This window comes from Lolium rigidum, chromosome 3 (assembly GCF_022539505.1).
Source record: "Lolium rigidum isolate FL_2022 chromosome 3, APGP_CSIRO_Lrig_0.1, whole genome shotgun sequence".
Lineage (NCBI taxonomy): Eukaryota > Viridiplantae > Streptophyta > Magnoliopsida > Poales > Poaceae > Lolium > Lolium rigidum.
In genome coordinates this window covers 250,204,180-250,213,949 of record NC_061510.1, presented here as the reverse complement: position 1 = coordinate 250,213,949, position 9,770 = coordinate 250,204,180, and the positions used below count along the sequence as shown (strand labels likewise).

General features: G+C 42.3%; 2 protein-coding genes across 3 annotated transcripts; one reads left to right on the top strand and one right to left on the bottom strand.

Annotated features, from left to right (window-relative positions):
* The first annotated feature begins 1,826 nt into the window (after positions 1 to 1,826).
* On the top strand, positions 1,827 to 5,782 carry LOC124699303 (factor of DNA methylation 1-like). Its single transcript, XM_047231625.1, has 6 exons — positions 1,827 to 2,712; positions 2,823 to 3,004; positions 4,367 to 4,456; positions 4,533 to 4,817; positions 5,248 to 5,457; positions 5,555 to 5,782. Exons 1-6 carry the CDS (start codon positions 1,827 to 1,829, stop codon positions 5,780 to 5,782), a joined length of 1,881 nt encoding a protein of 626 aa, XP_047087581.1.
* A 1,195-nt stretch (positions 5,783 to 6,977) lies between these two features.
* On the bottom strand, positions 6,978 to 9,550 carry LOC124699302 (cyclin-dependent kinase B1-1). Of its 2 annotated transcripts, XM_047231624.1 has the most exons (8): positions 9,422 to 9,550; positions 9,197 to 9,247; positions 8,861 to 8,922; positions 8,658 to 8,769; positions 8,448 to 8,541; positions 7,895 to 7,964; positions 7,426 to 7,564; positions 6,978 to 7,070 (listed from the first exon to the last, which is right to left on the bottom strand). In XM_047231624.1, the coding sequence occupies exons 1-8, from the start codon at positions 9,548 to 9,550 to the stop codon at positions 6,978 to 6,980; spliced, it is 750 nt and encodes a 249-aa protein (XP_047087580.1). The 2 variants fall into 2 exon arrangements, with proteins under 2 accessions (XP_047087580.1, XP_047087579.1); XM_047231623.1 differs by having other exon boundaries at positions 9,197 to 9,550.
* Between the last annotated feature and the right edge of the window lie 220 nt (positions 9,551 to 9,770).

Genomic DNA, 9,770 nt, shown 5'->3' with positions numbered 1-9,770 from the left:
TTGCACGGCCATGTCCCCTCTTTTCTACATTTCCTCAGAATTGAGTTCGTAGGAAGTTCTCTTTCGATCCATCGCCGACGAAGTCATTGGATTACCCGAACGAGGTTGCCCAGACCCAGCAGCTGCGGCCGGTCCTCCCGACGACTTCACCGAGCGGTGGTAACTGCCGTTTCCTCCAGGAGAAAGCCGGGGAGACGAAGGAGCTGGGAGCATCCTCGACGACACCAAGAAATCAGCTGCAGCTTGGCCATCCACCATCCGTGGTGGATATGCACCTCCACCGGCCTTTCCTGCCCCCACCTGACATGCTCCCTCCCGGATCCCCCCTTCCCAAGCTCTCCTCAGCCGCGAGCTCCCCTTGTTTACTCTATGAGGAAACTGGTGGGAGGAGAGATAGAAAGTCCTTTTGACACGCGAGATCCAGTGATCCCTCTATATTAAAAATTCAAAAATATTATTTACAGGTTTAAAAAAATGAAAACAATTCTGTGTTTTGTCAATAACAAAATCGCAATGCGAAATTCTTTCTATTATTGGCTACATAAGAAAGACAAATCTGATTTTTAAAAAAGTTTAAAAATCTCTTGCCATCTTTTAGCCAAAGATACACATTATTTCAAATTAATAGTTCATAGGATTTGTAAAACTCAGAAAATTTGTTTTCTATTTTTCTTTTTAACAAGCAGGATTAGTGGTGCGCATGTGCGACCACCAAATCCCCGCTTGAGGAGAGAAGTTTTTGTAGTCCGACTTGAGAGCTGCCCTGTCCCTTCCCATTCTCATCTCTCTCTTCCTCTGCCTCTGTATCAAGACATTTAATTTCACCGCTTCGTTTCCGCAATTGCGGCCTGTTCAGTTTGGCCCCGCCTCCTCGGCATTGGCGTCAAGCTCTGCTCCTGGTCATGGCCACAGCGTAGCTTCTCGAAGCCATCCGTCAAGCGTCCCAGGTGCGTTCGCTTACGGGATAGGGGCCTGCTGTGTAGTTCTCTTTCTTCTAGGGTTTCGTTGGTTGATTGATTGGTGTGTTCTTTCTATAATTGTAGGGGTTTCGAAATTCCAAAGACCACTTCCGGATTTATTTGCACCCGTTGGTTGCCAAGAAACGATCAAACAAGATTTGGGACGAGGAGTACGTACTGCTAGTTTATTATTGGGATTTGACGCCATAAGTTTGTGATTGCGGTCATAGCAGTAAACAAGTCCGCTTTCCATTACTGGACGTACTACTCTGCTTTGCCAGTTCTTCGTTTGTAAAGTCTTTGTTTGTTTGTTTGGCTTTGGATTTGTACTCGTTCATTTAATCTGCCTTTCTCTGCTTTGACAATTTCTTTGTTTCATCCCAAGATATTAATCGCCCCTGTGATTAATGGCAGGTGCTGACTAATTAACTTAGCTAGGAGGCAGGCAAGTACAACAAGACATTGAGGATCGTCAGATGGGGCAAGTCTTTTGTGTTCTTGTTACAAAAAATTAGCTCTAGGCAGGCACGACTATCATGTGCACACCACTAATAATACTTCACCATGTATATTTTGTTGCCTGAGAGCAGTGGTTGATGTTGTCGTCCGAGAACACGTTATATGATGCATGCGTGCTCATCTTGGTTTCAAAATTTTATAAGCTGATTCATGTGTTTCTTCACTAGTTAGTTGATTTACGCAAACCTGAAATACGAATTCTTGCTGTCCATGCATGTTTGTCTACGAATAAGTATTCATTTTAACTTGAATTGTGTAATGCACCGTGTTTTTCCTGATCAGATGCCTTTGCTGTGTGTTATTGTAGTAATGTTTCTATCTGAAAAAATCCTTATTTTCAGGTCTGCCATGGACTGCAGTTCCGATGAGTCATCAGAGCTAAGTGATACAGATGTTGATGACTATGCTGAGAAGGTGTACATGGACCTGAAGTCCGGCAAGCTTGTGGCTAGACTAGGCACTGAAAGGTTTAGATGCCCGTTCTGCCCCGGGAAGAAGAAGCTGGACTACTGTTACAATGAGCTACTTCAGCATGCCATTGGGGTGGGTGCATCCAATCGCGCTGCCAAGGTGAAGGCAAACCACCAGGCCCTGGCCAATCTTCTCAAGACTGATCATGCTGATGCGGCAGGCTCATTGCCGTCGCGACAAGCTGAAGCACTGTTTAATCCTCCTAAGCCTGTGCAAGATCAAGAGCTGTTTGTTTATCCTTGGATGGGCATTCTTGCCAATGTTCCAGCAGAGCAAACAGAGAAAGGTGGAGCCACTGTGATGCAGCAGCTAGATCATTTCAGACCCTCGCGGTTAGATGCTGTGCATTGTTCTAATGGGTACACTGGATATGTGGTTGTTCACTTTCACAAGGATTGGATTGGATTTAAGGATGCCTTGGCATTCCAGAACTACTATAAATCACATCATTTGGGTAAAATGAACTGGAATGAGGCAGCTCGGAAGGGAAAGTATATTTTTGGTTGGCTGGCAAAAGAAGAGGATTACAGTTCAGATGATCCAGTTGGTAAGTTCTTGTCAGAAAGAGGTGAGCTGAAGACAGTGCCTGAACTGCAACTTGAGCTATCCCAGAAGACTGAGACTATCATAACTAATTTGACGAACCAGATTAGTGCTAAGAGCAAGTATTTACTAGAACTTGAGTGCAAGTGTAATCAGATGGATCTCGCTCTTCAAAGGGCCATGGAGGACACTGACTCACTGCACCAACGCTACAATGAAGGTACCCTCATGGAACTGCACTAAAATGGAAAAGTCTCCTGTGGTACACTCTTTTGCATTGCTGACATGATCATGTCTAGTGTTTTATGTTTTATCTTGCATTTTCTGCAGAAATGCGAAATATGCAGTCTGCTGCCCGTGAACATTCACGGAGAATTGTTCAAGAGACTGATCAGCTGAGAAAGCAGTTGGATGAGAAAGAGCATGACATCAAAAGGAGATCCAAGCAACTAAGGGAGATAGTTGCTCAAACTGACATGGAAAGAAGAGAGCTGGAAAATGAGAGGAAAAAGGTACGAATCTACCATTCCTTTGTTTTACGTTACTCCTTATTATCTGCACGTAGAAGTATAAATGTAAGCATAAGAGATAAATCAATGTCATGTAAAGGCTATCAGCAAACCGACTTTTGTCAGCTAGCTCAACATTCATTGCTTTCAGACGCGCGCATACGCTCACAAATACGTTTCGAATACTAGCTATATCCGTCTAATTTTTCTCTGTATTGAGACAATATGTCTAAGCCACTTAGCAGGTTCAAATTTCAACTCTAACATCTCCAATATGTTAGAATTTTCTGCCTTACAATACATAGATTTCCACAGTATTAAGAAAAATGGACATATAATTTAGTGATTGACTAAACTCTCCTCTGAAAGACAAGACACAAAAGACTACTTCCGAGCACCGTCCATGACAAACAAGCTCAATGTGTAGACAATATGACACTAAAAAGTTGTGTTGTTTCAGAAAAAAAAATGCATACACAGTATAGGTTGCCCTTTATCTGTAACAAAGAACCTCTTAGTTTTGATATCAGCCACGTGGGTAGCTTCTTCAAGCACATGACACAATAAAAAAATATTTACAATCTACCTATTTTCACCATGCTAGCTTAGAAGTATGGAAATAATTCTAGTTGTGTAAAAGGTTCGTAAGATTCCAGGCTTACTATTTACTAGATATGTTATCACTGGGCATACGATGGAAAAGTATCAAACAGAAACCAGATTTATGTCAGATTAAGACCCCAGGTCTAATATTATAATGGAACAATATGTCTTGATAATTCCCTCATCCCTAACTGTCAAGTAAAAAAAGCAAAAAAAATGATCTTTTCCAAATATGAATCCCTCTTTTCACCATATGCTAGCTTAGAAGTATGGAAATAATTCTAGTTGTGTAAATGTTCACAAGATTCCAGGCTTACTATTTACTAGATATGTTATCACTGGGCATAAGATGGAAAAGTATCAAATAGAAACCAGATTTATATCAGATTAAGATCCCAGGGCTAGTATTATCATGGAACAAGATATCCTGATAATTCCCTCATCCCTAACTGTCAAGTAAAATAACAAAATGATCTTTTCCAATATACCTCCCTTATCTGGTTTGGAGTTTGGACTGGAGACACTGCATTTTGCTATCCAAGAACTACCAGTGGAACGAAAATTTCAAAGATTGCGTTTGAACGTACTTTATATTGAGGATTTAGTATTGCCCTTAATAAAGTGAGCCGTCTTACACTTTGAACACCATTTTGCTATCCAAGAACTGCCAGTGGAACGAAAATTTAAAAGATTGTGTTTGAAACGATTTCTAGAGTAAGCTTGCTGACTAATTGTCTTACTGCTAAATGAATTCCTCTGCAGAATGATGTTCAAAATGATTCCCTCCATATGGCAAGAATTGAGCAAAAGAAAGCCAATGAAAGTGTGCGAATTCTTGTTGAGAAACATAAGGTATGCATTCTACCCTCCAATTATTGGTTTCATTCAAGTGTCTATTGAATTCTAGAATCTGTATTTACTCTAACAGAAAGAGAAGGAAGCTGCTTTGAAAGAAATCCTGATGTTAGAGAAGAAGCTGGATGAGAAGCAAAAGCTTGAGCTGGATATAGAACAGCTTAGAGGCAAACTGAAGGTGGTGAAACACATGGAGGGAGAGGGTGTTGATGTGAAGAAACTTACTGAAGAGCTGACCATGAAACTAGATGAAAGAATGGAGGCCATGGAACACTTGGATCAGCTAAATCAAGCTCTGATCATCAAAGAGAGGATGACCAATGATGAACTGCAAGATGCAAAGAAAGAACTGAAGAAGGTAACATGATGTACTAGTCTTCTCTTAAGCAAGTTCGGCACAATTATACCTTATTTTGATTAGAATCCTTTTCAGCTTCTAAATCTTTATGTCCTGACTCCTGAGACATGCGCATGTGTGAATATGTAACATCTGTGTACAAACTATCCTTCTGAAACAATCTTGTTAATTGATTGTTATTCGCCAACAACCAGCAGCCTTTTCAAGGTTGGATTCACATCTGTTGATTGCTTGTCATCAGTTTTTAGCAGGTGTTAAAGCATTGGCTGGAATTGCTGTTCTTGTTTTTACATGGTTACTAGTTAATGGCACAATAGTATTTCCCTTGTATATTTTCTCAGATGTGAACAAAAGATAATAGTGATGCCATTGCCAAATGTATTTGCTTGCATATTATGACATTGAATCACTTGACTGGTTTTTTTTGTAGGGCTTGGGTGATTTGTTAAACCCTAACAGCAACATTGGAATCAAGAGGATGGGTGAACTGGATGAGAAACCGTTTCTTACAGCTTGCAAAGAAAGATATGGCGAAGAGGCTGAAACAAAAGCTCTTGAATTCTGCTCATTGTGGCAAGATAATCTCATGGATGCTAATTGGCATCCTTTCAAGGTAGTGACCACAGGTGGAACAGCCAAGGTATGCCCAGTGGAGTAAATCTTGCGCAGTTGTTGTTGACAATGACAAGTGCATAATGCAGTGTCAACACTAATATGATGTGATGTGTGGTCTTCAGCAAATCATCAACGAAGGTGACGAAAAGCTGGTGGGCTTGAAGGAGCAGCTCGGAGAAGAGGTCTACAAGGCTGTGACCGTGGCGCTACTGGAGATCAATGAGTACAACGCCAGCGGCAGCTACGTGGTCTCTGAGCTGTGGAACAACAAAGAGAACAAAAAGGCCAGCATTGGGGAAGTCGTAGAGCACATTCTCAAGCAATGGAAGGCTCAGAAACGAAAGAGGTGATAAATGCATCACACCATAAGAAGCTAGGGTGTTGCATTTTGGAGGTTCAGCAGATTAGATGGGATTGCGATGGTTTCCTTTTTACCATGATTCAGATTCTGTTCGTAAACTGCAAGTTACGTGCTATTCTGAATGCACACTGATGTCATCTCGGAACCGTCCACATTTTGCAAGAACCAACTGAACCAGCCATTTTTGGCTCCTACTACTTGATATTATATGCAGACTATGTTTATCAGTCCGTTCTTTTTTGCTATGTTTAGAACTGTTATCATGGTGCAACTGTTCAACGATGATGCTTGTCCCATCACAGATTAAGAGGGCCAATTGGCGCATATGTTGACCCTGAACGAAATATTACCTCCGTTCAGCTTTCTAAAAAGGCTTGCATTTTGGAATCGTTGTAGTTATTATTTATCCTCGGGAGAAGTATTTTTGCATCGACTTGAGCATTTTTCCTTCTACTGTTTATGTTTTGGTCTGTACACAAAACGTAGATATGTTTGCTTGCACTACAACCCACATGGCATATATTATCCAGTTCCAGGAAAATTAGTATGAGACGTTTACAACAAAGAGAACTTTGAGGTGCTAGCTTTCTACTGTTTGTCTGCTCCTCCTAGGGAAGCTGGGCATCCTATGTCCCTTCCCCATGCGTGTCCAGGTGCCACGCCAATGATCAGTACGTAGGTGCCCCGCAGAAACGCGAGGTCACCCAGCGGTCGCCTCACCTACAAACGCCACCGACAGAATACCAGACCAATCCTGGGCCATCTCCTAGAACACACTTTAGCTGGTAAAATGTTTGTCAGTATAAGGCTCAAGCTAGATCCTTCAGCACACCTGTCTGAAACTAGTCACGACCTCGCACTTCCGGGTCCAGTCATCGAACCAACATTCTCTTCCAGGTTACGAACATAATTGCACAACCTCTTAAACAAATGCATTATGTCGGCAAATCCGCCTTATCAAACAATTCAGTACAGAGAACAGAAAGTACTTATATCGCATCTGAACAGCAAAGCAGCTGTAGATTTACACCGCAGGGGGCAGGTAAGCCAACGACGAGCAACACGGCATTGCTGGGTGCAGAAACACTGTCTGCTGCGCTTTCAGCGTCGATCTCATGAGCAGAAAAGTTGGGGAGCAGAGCACACGAGCGGAACTAAGAAAAAACACATGGTAGCTCGAACAGCTAGAACTGGGACTTGTCGAGGCTGTCGAAGTAGGGATGCTCCATCGCAGCTTTGGCTGATATCCTGCTTGCCGGATCGAACTGGAGCATTTTCTGCAAGTAACAAGTTAGAAGTGTTCAGCTTACGGACAACCCCTTCCACCTCAAAATATAACATGAATTTCTGCTTAGGAATAGATACGGCTCTCTAGTAGCAACTTAATTATTGCAACCATGTCAAATGAATGAAAAAACTAAACTGAAGTGAATCAAAATGAATCAGTCGAATTGAAATATGGGACAATATCACAACGAAGAAAATACGAAGACATGGATGGACAAGCTAAACTTGAATTTGATGAATTGAAGAAACAGGAAAGACAGATAAAGGAAGTACTACAGCATACAGGTGACAGGAAAATAATTTTCTGGTAAAGAGTTAGCATTTCAGATCAGCATTTTATTTTACCGTTAGCAGGTCGACCCCTTCCGGTTCCAGTGTCGGGACTACACGAGTCAAATTCTGTGATTTCCACCCAGGATACTCATGCCAGTCCCTCAGATGAGTCACTCCAGGCCAATTCTCCTCAGTAGGAGTTCCCAACAGCCTTGTCATAAGCAGTTTTAGTTAATGGCTCAATGCAAGTACAATATAAGTTTATAGAAGAAATGGGGAGAACAAAAAACTTTGAGATGATGTACTGGTAGTAATTCAAACCATATGTTTTCAGTCATTGCAGGGGGTGTAACTGTTTGACAAAGTCTAGGCATCTCAATTTTCAACAAATTTGGTTACATTTTCAGATTATAGCAACCATCAGCATGAAATTGTATGTCACTACCCAGACACTATTCTTTCAACTAAGTTTTAACTTTTAACACGATAAGTCTATACCTACATATTGTTCGTTTTCATGAGAAGTAGGAGAAAGAAAAACCTGAAAATGTGAAGCAGCTGTTGTAACTCAGAGTCACCAGGGAAAAGAGCCTGTCTTCTGACCATCTCAGCTGTATAAAAAGGATAGGAAACATCAAACTGGGGGACAAGGTTTCAAGAAAAAAGGAAAATAAATATGTATCATAGATTAAGAAGAGCAAGGAAAAAAACTAAAGCAGCTGGGTAAAAATAAAAAAAATAAGAGACCCATGTGAAATTGGAGCTCAAAATCTTAAGCTAAATCAAATTTAAATTTAAGAATGCAACTTGTTTCTTTTTACAAGAAGCATTTTGTAGTTAACTCTTAAAGGCAATCCTTGACATTGATACTCTCAAAACTTTCAGAATTACTGTTAAGGTTATAGCTTTTCTCAAACAAATGAAACTTATGCTGATGTACGTTAAAAACCACTTAACTAGTGCTATATTTGATTATATAGAAGAGTGACCATGAATTGAGTGTACTTTTGCTCTGATTGTACATAAGTGTATTTGCAGATTCGGTACAAGGATGATATTTTCAATAACATCAATTAAAAGGAAAATTGGAGTACCAAAGATGCATCCAATTGACCAAATATCAACACCCGTTGAGTAATGTGTAGCTCCAAGCAATACTTCGGGAGCTCTATACCAAAGTGTCACAATCTACAATACGAAGAGAGAATAGGAATGTCAGGAACTTACTAAACCATGATGATAAATTACGTGGAACAGAGCATTCACTATCTAAGCGTAGAGTCAACTAGACAAGTAAACAATACCTCATGGGTGTAGCTTTTCATAGGAACAGTAAAAGCTCTACTTAACCCAAGATCTGCAATTTTCAGAATCATCTTCTCCTTGTCAACCAATATATTCTGTGGCTTTAAATCCCTATGATATCAAGGATGAAGAAGCTTGAATTGGCATGGGTAACAAATGCAATGTATGAGCAGTAACAGAAATCAGAGAATAGAAGTCCAACCGATGAAGGACACCATGCCCATGGCAGTGTGCAATTCCTTTGCATAACTGGTACAGGAAACTCTGCAAGAAAGTTATCCATTAGCCTGAAACAAACCTACCCAAAGGAGAATAGACAAATTTAGCCTTCGGCGACTAGCCTAGAGTTTACACAAATTTTGCTTTAAAATGAAATAATTCAGACTAACTTACAAACACATAGTAACATTTAGTGGTCTGATTTCGCATTCGGCTAACAATCGGATGTCAATCACAAATATAAGAACAACAGATTTTCGAAGCCAAGCCTCAGGGTTCAGAACGGGACGCGTAACAGGAGGTGAGTTCAAACCAGTACCTTGACGACCTCCGTGGGGAGCGGCTTGGGGGCGGGCCCGCGGCGGTAGGCGTCGACGAACTTCTTGAGGTCGGTGTCCAGGAACTCGAAGACGAGGTAGAGCACGGCCTTGCCCCCGGCTTGGCCGCCCTTGGTAGCCTGCTCGACGGCGAGGAGGCGGACGACGTACATGGAGCTGGAGAGGAGGCGGAGGAGGGAGATCTCGCGGAGCGCGGTGGGCGGGATCCCTTCCTCGTCCATCTCCAGGCGGGTCTTCTTGAGCGCCACCAGCTGCCCCGTCGCCTTGTCCTGCGCCTTGTACACCTTCCCGTAGGTGCCCTCCCCGACCTTCTCCAGCTTCTCGTACTTCTCCATCCCGATTCCGGCGGCCCGGGTGTCGTCGTCCGCCTCCTCGCCGCTGCTTGTGTGGGGAGGAGAGGAACCCTAGGTGGGTGGGGGCGGCGGCGGTTGCCGGATTTGAAGGTTTTGAAATGGGGGAGAGAGGGAAAAAGATGGAAAGAAAGGGGAAAGATTGACAGTGTGTCGGGGCAGGGAGACTTGGTTGGGCCGGGCTGGGCCGCTGGATGTTTGCTCA

Bases quoted from the DNA above. Each gene is read 5' to 3' on its own strand.
- LOC124699303 (XM_047231625.1), top strand. From the start codon at position 1,827: ATGGACTGCAGTTCCGATGAGTCATCAGAGCTAAGTGATACAGATGTT. The intron at 3,005-4,366 runs GTACGAATCTAC...ATTCCTCTGCAG, and splicing joins TGGAAAATGAGAGGAAAAAG to AATGATGTTCAAAATGATTC. The intron at 4,457-4,532 runs GTATGCATTCTA...TTACTCTAACAG, and splicing joins TTCTTGTTGAGAAACATAAG to AAAGAGAAGGAAGCTGCTTT.
- LOC124699302 (XM_047231623.1), bottom strand. From the start codon at position 9,550: ATGGAGAAGTACGAGAAGCTGGAGAAGGTCGGGGAGGGCACCTACGGG. The intron at 8,542-8,657 runs GTATTGTTTACT...TTCGTATTGTAG, and splicing joins TGAAAAGCTACACCCATGAG to ATTGTGACACTTTGGTATAG. The intron at 7,565-7,894 runs GTTTTTCTTTCT...GCTTATGACAAG, and splicing joins CAGCTGCTTCACATTTTCAG to GCTGTTGGGAACTCCTACTG.